Here is a 15,743-nt window from a genome sequence, read left to right as displayed (position 1 = left end):
CCTAGAGTTAGTGATTAGTTTTTCTTGATATATTTTATATAAGGGTTGGTTCAACTGCATATTCAGGAGATATTAGGCATACTGAATGATTTTGCTTCTGTACTAAATGCCTCTGGATATCAGGGTTGAGTTATACAAAGAGATATAGTTTTTATCATAACAGCCAAGTTGAAACAGGTTGCATGTAGTAAACTATAAGAACAAGAATTCAAAATTGATGTTTATAATCAGTGAAAACTTAAATATAGTCAAAAGTCTCAAATGCAAGTTGTGTCTTTAAAATGTTTATTTGTCATCAATGATAAAACAATTTTAGCTTTGGAAATATTACAATTTACCCAGACCCATCTCCTAATCCTTATAGATATCCTAGTGGCAACTATTAGACTTTACATATAAAATTGGACATCGATATGGTTTGGCTGTGTCCCCACCCAAATCTCAAATTGTAGCTCTCACAATTCTCACCTACTGTGAGAGGGACCTATTGGGAGGTAATTGAATCATGGGGGTGGGTCTTTCCCACGCTGTTCTCATGATAGTGAATAAGAATCATGAGATCTGATAGTTTTATAAGAGGGAGTTCCCCTACACAATCTCTCTTGACTGCCACCATCCATGTAAGGCATGACTTTGCTCCTTCTTGCCTTCTGCCATGATTATGAGGCCTCCCTGGCCATGTAGAACTGTGAGTCAATTAAATCTCCTTCTTTTATAAATTACCCAGTTTCAAGTATATCTTAATCAGCAGCATGAAAATGGACTAACAGACATTAAAATTGCAATTAAGTTGCCCACAATCTCAAAATTGGTTGTTTTTGAGACTGGGTTTTAAATCCAGTATTCAGATTCCAGAGCCAATACCTTTATTTTTTATTCCTAGTACATCTTGTTTCCTATGCAAGACTGTTGTGAAAACAGGCTGTCCTCAAGTATGATAGATAAATAACTTTAACTCAAAGGCTCTTATGTTAAGGTGCTGACAAGAAAAAATGAAGAAAATCTCAGAAATTGCTGAGAAGTTAAAAAAATAAGCAAATAATGATATAGCACATGAAACATATAAAGGACTAAGTTATTATGCTTAAAATAAAATTACATCCTCTGAAAGAGATGGAGACATTGAAAAAAGAAAAAGCCTGAATGATGTATCAGTTTGTTCTTGAATTGCTATTAAAAAATACCTGAGACTGGGTAATTTATAAAGGAAATTTTCTCATGGTTATACAGGCTGTACAGGAAGTGTGGTGCTGGCATCTGCTCAGCTTCTTGGGAGGGCCCAAGAAAGTTACAATAATGGTAGAAGGTGAAGCGGGAGCAGACACATCACATGGCAGAAGGCAGAGAGGGGAAGCAAGTTGTTGCATACCTTTAAACAGCCAGATCTTGCAAGAAGTCACTCACTATCACAAAGACAGCACCAAGGGGATGGCACTAAACCATTCATGAAAATCCACCCCTGTGATCAAATCACCTCTCACTAGGGCCCCCCTCTAATATTGGGGATTACAATTCAACATAAGATTTGGGTGGGGACACATATCCAAACTATATCAAATAACAAGAAATTAATGGTGAAATCTGAAATGCTGAAGTAATAGACATTTATTTAGCAAGTCACTTAAGATAAGGGTCTAGATGGCAGGATGAAACCACAGAGTTGGGAAGGTGATGAACCACAGAGTTGGGAAGGTGATGAACCCCAAGGAGATAACTGAGACAGGATGAAGATGAGCTCTCTGAAGAAAAGAATACATAATTAAAAGAACAGGAAATGTAGTTTTGGAAGATAAGGGAAAAAAAGGAGGTAGTATCTTAAAAAGTCAAACAAAGATAATTAGGTAAAAGCAAAACATTTGGGTTGTCATGTGAACCCTGAAAGGCTACTTGGGCAGCCTGTGCTGTTTGTTTTCTATCCCCCAAAAAATGCCTCTGAGTCATGGCTGTAGTGGCACAAGCACTTCTAGTCATTCCTCTCATCTGCCCTGCGTAGGCCTCTTGTGCCTGTCTTCCCAGAGCCACCTGTGGTTTTCAATGATTCTTTTGACCCTCAGTTCTCATACTGGCTTCATGATTTTCTGCTGCATGGCTCTGAGAAGTCAGACACAGTCCTTTGTTGCTATGGTCCGAATGTTTGTGTATTAATCCATTCTCATGCTGCTATGAAGAAATACCTGAGGCTGGGTAATTTACAAAGGAAAGAAATTTAGTGGACTCACAGTTCAGCATGACTAGGGGGGACTTGAGAAACTTACAGTCATGTCTCAAGGGGAAGCAAACACGTCCTTCTTCACATGGCAGCTGCAAGGAGAAGTGCCGAGCAAAGGGGAAAGAGCCTTTTGTAAAACCATCGGATCTCGTGAGAACACACTCAGTATCATGAAAACAACATGGATGTAACCACCCTCATGATTCAATTACCTCCCACTGAATCCGTCCCATGACATGTAGGGATTATGGGAACTGTAATTCAAAATGAGATTTGAGTGGTGACACAGTCAAACCATATAAATTTGTGTTCTCAAAAACTTATATGTTGAAATCTCAGCCCCCCAATGTGACAGTAGGAGGAGGTGGGGCCTTTGGGAGGTGTTTACATCATAAGAGTGAAGCCCTTATAAATGGGATTAGTGCCTTTATAAAGGAGGCCCAAAAGAAACACATCACCCTCCATGTGAGGATACAATGAGAAACTGTCATCTATGACCCAGAAAGTGGGCCCTCACCAGATGTAAAATCTGTCTTTGGTCTTGGACCTCTTGACCTTCAGAACTGTGAGAAATCAGTGTATGTTGTTTAAAGCCATCCAGTCTTTGGTGTTTTGCTATAGCAGTTCAAATGGACTAAGGTATTTGTCTTCTTCTGAAGCTTACATTTAATTGGCAGGGACATGCAACTGTAGAGTAACTAATTTGTTATTTTATGAAATTATGAAAGCTCTGTATTCTCATTTTAACCCCATTTATACCACAAACCTTATATATAGCACACCTCAAAATTCTGAATTGATAGTGCTAATTGGAAACAAATTGTTTATTTTTATTTTTTCTACAGAGAGAGAGTTCAAAAGGATTTTAGTAGTGTTATTAGAAACAGTAACTTTAACTGGCCCTTTAATTAACAATGCTCTTTGTAGCATGTAGTTCTCTCTTACATTGCTCTTTCAGATATAGGTGGAACTGCTGCTGTCTTGATTTTTTTCTGTTCTTCCTTCTTCTCAATCCTTAGATTAAGTGCTGCCAGCAATGAACCCTTGAAGTGAAGCTACTGATTTGGAGATGATAATAGAGCTGCAAACTAATAAATTACACTGTCCTAACCTCTTAGGGCATGCTCAATTTGATGCCCTGAGACATGCAGCCAAGCCTGTATAGAGGCACTATGATGAAAAGAACAATCCCACTGATACAGAGGACATCTAGCAATCTGTCTCCTCTCACACTCTCTGAATGTTTCCTTTGTTTTTGTTTATTTTTTTATAGTTTCTGCTAAAGTTTAGTTAACTGTCATGTACATTTTCTCTCTGACGCAAGCAGTCATCTTTACTACTTCTGGCTTACTATTCACCTGGCAAATGTTTTTCTCCTTCAATTTCTAGGGTAGCCCTTGTGCAGTTGCCTCTCATGATGGCAGTCAAATGGAGGCTGGTGTACTGTATTAGTTAGAGTCAACTTCTTGTTGTGAAACTCCCCAAATAGACAGTTGCTATCAGAGCATTTCCTCATCATTCTCTTCTTGTTAAAACTGGGAATCTAACAAATTCCTTCCTGTTTGCCAGCAAATATTTCAGTCCAGGAGACACTGTGTGGTATATTTGTACAATAAGTAAACTCATCATTTTGGGTAATCATTTGCAATTCTTGACAACCTCCCCATCCTTCCTGAGCTCTTCCTCTCTTTTCTAATTTTCTCCTCTTTATTCCTTATTCCCTTTCTCTATTTCTTGGTACAAAATATTTCTTCTATCAAGTGATAATTATGGCACAACTTATAGAAGGATTCCTTCATCCCTGAGCAGGTAGATGTTTATTCTTTCTTCTTTTACAAACCAGCAGAAGATGGAATTTGTTATAATACTCTGGATGTGGGCATTCATTCAATTGTGAGGGTCCACATTATCTTTAAGAAACTCTATGGCTGTAGATCACTTAATTAGTGAGGTATTACTCTCTGAAGACATTCTAGAATAGGATTTTTCTCTTACTTGTGGTTTTTTGCACAGTGGACAATTTTGAGGTATCTACAGAGTGCCACAAAGCCATATACACATAACATCAAAGCATTGGGAAGATTTCCCATAGCTGTTCTTCATGTGATCTCAATTGTTTTTTGCCACATGAGGCACTGCTCCTATCTGTAACTTCACATTCTGTGACTATTTGCCCTGACTCAGGAGCAGCCCAACAGAGGGGTTGGAAGCCACAGAAGGTTAGTGTCAAAATAATGTATCACTAATCTTGCTAACATTAGGCAAATTCATACTCATACTGCTTAAATGTCATAGAAGCAATTAGGATGAGAAACCATCAAAGAGATACCTGCACTGTAAGCTTGTGGACTTTCTTCAAAAGTATCCCAATAGACACCACTTTCTGTGATACTAGACCATGCTTGTCTATACTAAACCTACCACTGAGAACACTGGAGCAAGGCCCAAAGTCAACTGCTAATCCCAACTTCTAGTTTAGCAGTACCCTTATTTTGTCCCTGGAAGGAAGTTTCCCCACTTAGGAATCACCATAAATCACAAGAGTCTGACAAATTTCAAGTTTGCAGCAATGAAAATTATTTACTCAGTGATATGGTTTGGATGTGTGTCCCTGTTCAAATCTCATGTCAAATTGTAGTACCCAGTGTTGGAGGTGGAGCCTGGTGGGCAGTGATTTGATCATGGGGGTTGTTTCTCATGATTCAACACCATCATTTGATGCTGTCAGGATAGTGAATTCTCATGAGATCTGGTTGTATAAAGATGTGTAGCATCTCCCCTCATCCCCTTCACTTTCTCTGGCTCTGGCTATGTGAACACGTCTGCTCCAACTTTGCTTCTGCCATGAGTAAAATCTCCCTGAAGCCTCCTCAGAAGCAGATGCTGCCATGCTTCCTGTACAGCCTACAAAACCATAAGCCAATTAAACCTCTTTTCTATGTAAATTACCAAGTCTCAGATTTTTCTTTATAGCATCATGAGAACAAACCAATACACTCTAAAAATGAATCATAGTGTGATAGTGAGGGTGCTACTATCATTGCTGTTTCTTCATTTTCATATTACGTATTGTAGGTATTGGAGACACAGGACCATATATTATTCATTAGTTCGAGTTAATGTGTGAATCATTTATCCCAAGAGATGATAGCTGAGATGATGACTAGAGAGCAAAATGACTATATGTAAAGATAACAATAGGATTGAATTAGATGACAGCAAGTTATAGAGGATAGGAAAGGTAAATACTTGTTTTGGTTTGAGTAATTCAAGGCATGACAGAGGCATCTACTGAAATTTACAGATTTATAATCTGAGCAGATTTGAGGATGTAAATCAATAATTCTGCTTCTATATCTAACGTTTGAGATGTGAGATGATCAATTTGAAATGTTAAACTGGCAACAGGATATGTGAGTTTGTAAATAAGAAATTGAAGCTGAAGATGTATCATATTATTCATTCATTATTATTTTTTGAACTCCTGCTATAAAGGAAAAGAAAATCTAAGAAGAATGGCAAGTTTGTAATTCAATGACAAAGAACTTACTAGAAAAATTGGAGGAGAAAGGTTATGTAGATTTCAAGGCACTGATTGGTCTGGAGAGTCTGACTGAAGATGGGTGTAAGAAGCAATTGAGAAATAGAACTGAAAATCACCAGGGAAGATTGCATTCAGAGTGTGAATGCTCAGACAAGAGAGGAATATAAACTGCTTAAGCAGAGAGAAAGAACACATAGGTATCTATGAAAGAAGAAATAGGTATCTATTATATTTCGAGGTGAAAAAAAATCATATATGAGCAAGCTCTAAAAAATGGCTTTATGTTTTTAAAGTGCTTAAAAGCAAATAATAAGTGAAAGAAACTGTTGAGGATAGAAATAGAGAAAAAATTAGTAAATAAATAATAAGGGAAATTTATAAGGTGTATTAGGGTTCTCTAGAGGGAGAGGACTAACAGGATATATGCATATATGAAAAGGAGCCTATTAAAGAGTATTGACTTAAATCATCACAAGGCGAAGCCCCACAATAGGTTGTGTGCAAGCTGAGGGGCAAGGAAACCAGTCTGAGTCTCCAAACCTCAAAGTAGGGAATTTGATAGTTTGTGGTCAAAGGCCCAGGAGCCCCTGGTAAACCACTGGTGTAGACTAAAGACTCCAAAAGCTGAAGAACTTGGAGTCTAACATTTGAGGGCAGAAACATCCAGCATGGGAGAAAGATGGAGGCCAGAACACTCAGCCAGTCTAGTCCTTCAATGTGCTTTTATCCTAGCCTCACTGGCAGCTGATTAGATGGTTCCTTCCTAGATCAAAGGTAGGTCTGCTTCCCCTAGTCCACTGACTCAAATGTTAATCTCCCTTGGTAACACCCTTATAGACACACCCAGGAACAATACTTCAGTCCAATCATGTTGACACTCAATATTAACCACCACATAAGGCATCAAGGAAATGAGCAGCACATTGCTGCAAGTATTGCTGGCCAGTTTGAGAAGAATATTATGATTTTGAGGTCTCAAAATAGAAAATGAAGGCAGGAATGACCATGGAAGAAACATATTTTTGATAATTAATTGGGGAGACAAAGGAGCAGGGAGGGGACAAAACATCAGAGCACACAAGGTGCCAAGAGGTGACCATGGTTAGATTATTATACTGATGAGGCAGCCATAGAAGTTTAATTCTAATTTGTTCAGCACAGACAAGATTAATTCAGTCTCAGAGTCACTTTTGTTTTTAACTGATCCTTAAAAAACATGTCATAAGGCTAAAGGGGAACTATCAAAGAATCTACAGATTTTTCATTGAAAATTATTGTCACAATTAGGAAATCAAGTGAAAACAAAAGAAATTCGATGTCAAAATACAGGCCACAGGTTTTTTTTGTTTTGTTTTGTTTGTTTTGTTTCTTGAGATGGAGTCTCACTCTGTTGCTCAGGATGGAGTGTAGTGGTGTGATCTTGGTTCACTGCAACCTCTGCATCCCGGGTTCAAATGATTCTCCTGCCTCAGCCTCCTGAGTACCTGGGATTACAGGCACCCACCACCATGCTCAGCTCATTTTTTGTATTTTTGGTAGAGATGGGGTTTTACCATGTTGGCCAGACTGGTCTCAAACACCTGACCTGAAGTGATCTGCCCACGTTGGCCTCCCAAAGTGCTGGGAGTACAGCTATGATCCACTGTACTTAGCTTGTTACAGGTTTTTAGAAAACATCAAGGAAGATTTCTGCTTTTCTTATATCTGTGCTTCTCCATCACACATTTCCATTTCATAGTTAATATTATTATATGTTTGAATTGTATTTATAATATACAAAAACATTTTTATGTAAAATTGTAAGTCCTATATCCCATTTTCTGCATCATTCTCCTAAGCAAATGCTATTATTAATGTATTATGCATTATAATTTGCCATCATTTTAAAATAAGAAGTTTTAGAGTCTTAAGAAAAATATATTCAAAGGCATAATTATCATATCATCCAGATAAGCCAAAAATACATCCTCATGTATTTACTGTTTTAAAATATCCTTGGCATAAAGAAGCAAAAAAAAAAAAAAACCCTAAACATAAACACATGATATAGTATGAATGTAATGTATTTTAGCTAATATATGAGCTTGATTTAGCAGACAAAATTGTGAATAAATATTTAACTTAAAAAGTTAATAGAAAAGACTATTGATATGGTTTGGCTGTGTCTATAGCCAAATCTCATCTTGAGTTCCCATGTGTTGTGGGAGGGATCTGGTGGGGAGTAAATAAATCATTGTGTCAGGTCTCACAAGATCTGATGATTATAAAAAGGGAGTTTCCCTGCACAAGTGCTCCTCTCTTTGCCTGCTGCCATCCAAGTAAGAAGTGACTTGCTCCTCCTTGCCTTCTGCCATGACTGTGAGGCTTCCCCCAGCCAAGCTAAACTGTAAGTCCAATTACACCTCTTTCTCTTGTAAATTGCCGAGTCTCTGTTATGTCTTTATCACCAGTGTGAGAAAAGACTAATATGACTAAATTCCAAAATCACTCAAATAGTTGCTATGAGAACATTACAATATTAAACGACAAAATTTCACCTCAAAAATTGTTTTAGTTTCAACCTTTTTTTTTAATGTTCAGATGTGTTGCCTGGGAATATTTTATGATGCTGATGTTTGGGATATGGATTTTATCACCCAAGTGGTGAGCATAGTACCTTATAGGTAGTTTTTCAACCAATGACCTCCTTCATCTCTACCTCTCTACTATTCTGCAGCATATATTGTTCCCATATTAGTGTTCCTGTGTGCTCTGTGTTTATCTCCCACTTATATGTAAGAACATGCAGTATTTGGTTTTCTTTTCCCACATTAATTTGCTTAGGATTATGGCCTCCAACCACATCCATGATGCTGCAGAAAATATTACTTCATATTTTTCACAGCTTTGTAATGTTCCATGGTGTGCATGTACCACATTTTATTTATCCAATCTACCATTAATGACCACCTAGGTCGATTCTGTGTCTTTGCTATTGTGAATAGCATTTCAATGAACATGCATGTGTCTTTTTGGTAGAACAATTTATTTTCTTTTGGCTATATACCCAGTAATGGAATTGCTGAGCTGAATAATAATTTGATTTTCAGTTTTTTGAGAAATTACCAAACTGCTTTTTACGGTGGCTGAACTAATTTACATTCCCATCAACAGTGTATAAGTGTTTCCTTTTCTCTGCAGCCTCACCAGCATCTGTCATTTCTTGACTTTATTATAATAGTCATTTGAACTGGTGTGAGATGTTATCTCATTGTGGTTTTGATTTGCATTTCTCTGATGATTAGTGATGCTGAGCATTTTTTCATACATTTTTTGGCCCTGTGTATGTCTTTTGAGAAGTGTCTGTTCATATCTTTTGCCCATGTATTAATGAGGTTATTTGTTTTTTCCTGTTGATTTTTTTAAGTTCCTTACAGATTCTTCATATTAGGCCTTTGTCGATAGCATAGTTTGCAAATATTTTCTTACATTCTGTGGGTTGTCTTTTTTGCTCTGTTGATAGTTTATTTTGCTGTGTAGAAGCTCTTTAGTTTAATTAAGTTCCACTTGTCTATTTTTGCTTTTGTTGCAATTCCTTTTGGGGACTTAGCAATAAAATCTTTACCAAGACCAATGTCAAAAAGAGTATTTCTTTGGCTTTTTTTCCTAGGATTTTTATAGTTTGAGTCTTACATTTAAATTTTTAATCAATTTTGAGTAATTTTTTGTGTATGGTGAAAGGTAGGTATCCAGTTTTATTCTTCATGGCCAGCCAGTCATCCTGGCACCATTTATCAAGCAGGGAGTCCTTTCTCCATTGCTTGTTTTAGTCAGTCTTCTCAAACATCAGGTGATTGCAGATGTGTGGCTTTATTTCTAGGTTTTCTATTCTGTCCCTTTGGCCTATGTATCTGTTTTTCAATCAGTACCATGCTGTTTTGGTTATTGTAGTCCTGTAGTACAATTTGAAGTCAGGTATATGATGCCTCCAGCTTTGTTTTGTTGTTGTTGTTTGTTTGTTTTTGCTTATGATTGCTTTGGCTATTCAGGCTCTTTTTTGGTTTCATAAGAATTTTAGAATAGGTTTTTTTTTTTTTTTCTAATTCTGGGAAAAATGACATTGGTAGTTTGACAGGAATAGCCTTGAATCTGTAAATACTTTGGGTAGTATGGCCAACTACTACAAATGATATTGATTGTGACAACCCATGATCATGGAATGTTTTACAGTTTATTTATCTCTGATTTTTTTCAGCAGTGTTTTGTAGTTCTCCTTGTAGGAACCTTTCACCTCCTTGGTTAGGTGTATTCCTAGGATTTCATTCTTGTATATATTTTTGTATATGTCTACTGTGAATGGGCTTGCAATCTTGATTTGACTCTCAACTTGAATGTTATTGGTGTATAGTAATGCTGCTCATTTTTGTACATTGGTTTTGCATCTTAAACCTTTACTAAAGTCTTTTATCAGTTCCTTGAGCTATTTGGCAGAATCTTTAGGAATTTCTAGTTACAGACTCATATGGTCAGTGAAGAGAGATGGCTTGAATTCTCCTTTTCTTATGCAGATGCCTTTATTTCTTTTTCTTGCATGACTGCTCTGGTTAGGACTTCCAGTACCATGTTAAATAGGAGTTCTTAGAGTGGACATCCTTGTCTTTTTCCAGTCCTCCAGGAGGACTGCTTTCAGCTTTTGCCTGTTTACTATGATGTTAGCTATGAGTTTGTCATAGATGGCTCTTATTATTTTGAGGTTCCCTCAGTGTAGGAGATTGGTCAGGGTGATAGGGTAAATTATAGAAAAGACACAAACCTTCTTGGAAGACTGGGATGTTTTGCAAAGCTTTGAGGAAGAATGAGCTGAAGGTGGCTGTTCTTATCATGAGGCAAAGGGCAAGGAATAGCCACAAAGGAATGTAGGGGAATTTATCTAAATATCTTGTTTACTCATGTTGTCCTAAAATGGACCTTTGCTCATCCGTGTGCATGACTGCTCTCTGAAAGGGAGACAACAATGTTAATTACCCATAGATGGTGTTGGCTCCAGCCTTTTGGTATTATGTCCGTACTGAGTACTGAAAAAAAGCAAGCAGTGCCAGCTTATCAAGACTTCTCACTCTCTAAGCAGTTCCCTAGCACCACTCTCTCACTGCATATCTGTGTTTGAATACTCCTTTCAACTGTTGCTCAGCCAGAGTCTGCGCTACAGACTCAGCACTTCATTGTCTAGTCTATTGAGGGTTTTTATCATGAAGGGACATTAGATTTTATGGAAAGTTTTTCCTGTATTTATTAAGATGATCACATAGTTTTTGTTTTTAACTGTTTATGTGGTGAATCACATTTGTTGATTTGCATATGTTGAAACAACCTTGCATCCCAGGAATGAAGTCTACTTTACAATAGTGAGTAAGCTTTTTTATACGCTACTGAATTTGGTTTACTAGTATTTTGTAAAGAATTTTTTTCACAGATATTCATCAGGAATATTGGCCTGAAGTCTTCTTTTTTGGTGTGTTTTTGCCAGGTTTTGGTATCAAGAGTGATGCTGGCTTCACAGAATGAGTTAGGGAGGAGTCTCTTCTCGATTTCTTGAAAGAGTTTCAACAGAGTTGGTACTGGCTCTTTGTACTTCAGGCAGAATTTGGCTGTGAATCCATCTGGTCTAGGACTTTTTTGATTGGTCTATTTTTTGTTATGGATTCCATGTTGGAACTTGTTATTAGTCTGTGCAGGTGTTCACCTTCTTCCTGATTCAATCTTGGGAGATTGTGTGTTTCCAGAAACTTACCCATTTTCTGTGGATTTTCAGATTTGTGTGCATGGTGTTATTCATAATAGTCTCTGAGGATCTTTTGTATTTCTCTGGGATTGGTTGTAATGTCATATTTGTCATTTCTGGCTGTGCTTAATTGCATCTTTTTCTTTCACGTCTAGCTACCAGTCTGTTAGACTTCTTTATTCTTTTGTAGAACCAGCTCTTGGTTCATTGAAACTTTGTATAGATTTTTACATCTCAATTTCATTCATTTCTCTGATTTCAGTTATTCATTTCTTTCTGTTAGCTTTGTTCTTTTTTTTTTTTTTTTTTTTTAGTTTCTCTAGGTGTAACATTAGATTGCTATTTTGAATTATTTATGACCTTTTTTTTTTTTTTTTCGAGATGGAGTTTTGCTCTTGTTGCCCAAGCTGGAGTGTAATGCTGCGATCTTGGCTTGCTGCAACCTCTGCCTCAGCCTCCCAAGTAGGTGGGATTACAGACATGAGCCACCATGCCCGGCTAATTTTTTGAATTTTTAGTAGAGATGGGGTTTCTCCATGTTGGTCAGGCTAGTCTCTAACTCCTGACTTCAGGTGATCTGCCTGACTTGGCCTCCCAAAGTGCTTGGATTACAGGCATGAGCCACGGTACCCAGCCCTGTAACTTCTTGATGAAGTCATTTAGGGGTATACACCCGCTTCTTAACACTGCTTTAGCTGTATCCCAAAGATCTTGGTAAGTTGTGTCCTGATTTTCATTAATTATTTAATTTCAGTGTCACTCAGGAATTATTCAGGAGCAAGTTGTTTAACTTTCATGCATTTGTGTAGTTGTCAGAGATATTCTTGATATTGATTTCCATTATTATTGCACTGTGGTCTAAGAGTATGCTTAGTATGATTTTGATTTTTTAAAATTCATTTTCATCCTGTATTTATTTGAATGTTATCAGAAATAGGAAAAACTAAAGTGTTTTTCCTACTCTCACACTCAATAACATACTCAACACTTCTAGTCCACAAAATATGTGTAGATTTCTCTTCATGAACAATAATTATCCGGTGGAAACCAACTGGGTGTTCTACAATTTAACTCAAATGTAGTATTTTCTACCTGGAGTTATAGTCATATTCCACAGCTTAAGGGCTCAGTTCCACAAGACCCTCCCACTTCAGATGCCAATTGTAAGTAGTTAGATTGTTACCTACATTTCCAGTTGACTGGCTATAAATCAGGGTTCCCACTAGCCCCTCTTTGGGATGATTAATTTGCTCAATGGGACACACAACTTAGATAAACCCTTATTTATATTTACCAGTTTAGTATATTAATAAAGAATATGAGAGAGGATACAGATGAACAACCCAATACAAGAGATGCACAGCACAGGGTATGTGGGAAGGTGTGCAGAGTATCCACAGCCCTCTCTTGCTGCACCGACCTCCAGGAAACTCCAGAGTGTTCAACAATCCAGAACTTCTCAGATCTGTGTTTTGGGGTATATAACAGAGGTTTCCTTACATAGACATGATGATTATATCAGTAGCCATTGATGATCAAATCAAGCTTTAGCCCCTCTCCACTTCTGGGAGGTCAGTGGGTAAAAGTCAAAGTCTCAACCCTCTAATCACATGATTGTTTCCTCTAATCACCAGTACCCATCCATAGACCATCCAGGAGCCCACCAAGAGTCCCCTCATTAGAACAAAAGATGCTCCCTTCACCCAGGAAATTTCGAGGTATTTAGGAGCTCTGTGTTAGATGCTCCTAACACTTAGAAAATCATAAAGATCTTAGGAGCTGTGTATCAGGAACCAGGGTCAGAGATTGAGTGTTAGAACAAAAGGTTTCCTAGCACCTTTATATGCAAGTTTTAAGAGCTCCGTCTGAGGAACCCTGAAGCAAAGACCAAATCCATATTTTTTATTATATTATACTATTAGAAATAGAAATTTAAAAAATAACTGATTGATGTGAAATGCAAGTATTTTTTTTTTCACAGACACAGAATTTATTTCTGGATGCGTTCTGCAGGCTGGAGGTCCCGGCAGGCGCAGGGCTCACTCCCCGGGCTTTCGAAACAGTTGCCAGCCCTCCAGCCTGCCCATCTTGAACAGGGCGGCTGCGAGGCCGAAGTACACACAGCAGGCGGCGCCGATCTCGTAGTTGCGCATGCGTGATCCCACAGTCAGGCCTCCGGCGCAGCCACCGAGGAAGTAGCTCAGGGGGTCGTCGGGCTTCTGGCGGACCTGGGCGGTGATGCAGAGGTGAGGCCGAACACGGCCCCGATGGCGGCTCCGGTGAACGTGTACCGTCCGGCCCTGAGCGCTCCAAAAAGGAAATTGCTCGCAGGGTTGAGTGTGACGCTGTAAGCAGCAGCAGTCCCACCGACGACGGTGCCAGTAGCGGTGGCGCTGACGGCTTTGCGGTGGCAATCGGTGCCATCAGGGATGTTCCAGAACTGACTCATAATCCTCGGCGCCATAGCCCGCAGCTCGTATCCCGCACCGGGGGACTCAGTCGACTTTGCAAGTGCAAGGGCAGACACCGCTGGCTATCGCCTTTTTTTTTTTTTTTTTTTTTTTTTTTTCCCCAGTGCCACGGAGCGAATTTATTGTGAAAGTTCGTGGGGTGAGGAAGGGATGGGGCAGGCTCTAGGAGGCCGAGTCGGAGGCCTCTGAGCTGTCTTTGACATCTGTGCTCTCTGTGGTCTCGCTGACCTCGCTGAGGTCCTTGCTGTCCCCACCACTATCCTCACAACTATGCTCCCATAGTTGTGAAAGCTGGTGGAAAAGATAATAAATAATAAATAAATAAGATAATAAATCCATTATTCCAAGGTACTTACAGTGGTGGTACTTCCTGGGTCAAACTTTAATACTGAAATTAATCCTGAAAGTTGTTCCAGGAGAATAGAACTTTAAGACATGTTCTTTGATTTAGATCTGGGCTAACTGGAATTGGTTCTCTGATTCAATTTGATTTAAAGCTGTTAATGACTCCTTCACCAATAGAAGGGTGGGCATTGGTAATCCTGTGGTATGCACTGGCAAAAGTGTTGCTTAAATAACCTGTAGACCTCTGTAACCAGATGCCTTGTAGGTGGCAATGTTTTGGATAGTCAAGTAACTGCTAACATAGAATATTTTTATTGAAAATTTTAAAAAGCGATGAGGCTGGTTGTTTTGCTTCTAAGTGTTCTGGAGGACTTGGGAAAGAAAATGTTGAGTTTCAGATTTCAAAAATCCACCTCAAGACCCAAGAAAAAATAAAAAATGTCAGGAAGTTTATATTATTACTGTGAAAGAGACCCTTTACTCTTATAGCTATAGGGCCAACATTGCTGAAACTAAACCCCAAATCTAAACCTATGGGCAGCTGAATCACAATGTAGATTGAATTCATGATCACATAGGATACTATATGTTAAACCTCGGGCACTGACTATAATAGAGGGGCATCCTGAAAATCGTGTAGACATATGAATTTAGGAAAGCTGGAGATCTCTCAAACTTCTAACTTGTGCCTGGCTTTGCTTGCCAGAAGTCACTGAAGGAATTTAGTGTCTTCTTGCCTGAGGAAACTCTAATGGCCTCTCTTGTGACAGCAGCCTTGAAGGAGCTGTTGGTTCTCCACAAGATTTGCTACCACCACCTGCCATTACTTCTAGTCCCAAGTTAGTCAGGCCACAGGAAATAGTTACAAAGTATGCAAGTGAGAACCATGAAAAGATGCAATGCACACCAACAGATGTTTCTAGGAAGGCTCCTTCCGCAGCTGCACAGAGCATCCATATACACCAGCATGGCATTCCAGCAATATTGTCTCTGACAGAAATACGATGTAATGAAGCAAGACAATGGACTCTTGCTCATGGAAGTCACTGATTGCTCTTCACATTTTTTCAAGCCAGATCATGCAGGAGAATTGACCTGTGTGCTGGGTGCAGTGGCTCACGCCTGTAATCCCAGCACTTTGGGAGGTCGAGGCGGGTGGATCACGAGGTCAAGAGATCAAGACCATCCTGTTCAACATGGTGAAACCCCGTCTCTACTAAAAATACAAAAAATCAGCTGGGCATGGTGGCGCATGCCTGTAATCCCAGCTACTCGGGAGGCTGAGGCAGGAGAATTGCCTGAACCCAGGAAGCGGAGGTTGCGATGAGCCGAGATCATGCCATTGCACTCCAGCCTGGGTAACAAGAGCGAAACTCCGTCTCAGAAAAAAAAAAAAAAAAAAAAAAAAAAAAA

The 15,743-nt window shown here is 38.8% G+C and overlaps 1 protein-coding gene across 1 annotated transcript; it reads right to left on the bottom strand.

The window, feature by feature from the left end:
* Positions 1-13,480: 13,480 nt before the first annotated feature.
* LOC116536911 (NADH dehydrogenase [ubiquinone] 1 alpha subcomplex subunit 11-like) lies at positions 13,481-14,049 on the bottom strand. Its single transcript, XM_032258799.1, is given in 2 exon segments — positions 13,481-13,759; positions 13,762-14,049. Coding segments are annotated over 2 exon segments (423 nt in total). The 5' UTR covers positions 13,979-14,049; the 3' UTR covers positions 13,481-13,553.
* Positions 14,050-15,743: the final 1,694 nt, after the last annotated feature.

The sequence above is a fragment of the Sapajus apella genome, unplaced genomic scaffold, assembly GCF_009761245.1.
Source record: "Sapajus apella isolate SASKATOON/1434 unplaced genomic scaffold, GSC_monkey_1.0 scaffold105, whole genome shotgun sequence".
Classification (NCBI taxonomy): Eukaryota; Metazoa; Chordata; class Mammalia; order Primates; family Cebidae; genus Sapajus; species Sapajus apella.
The sequence above is the reverse complement of the archived record's forward strand: the minus strand, read 5'-3'. Positions and strand labels throughout refer to the sequence as shown.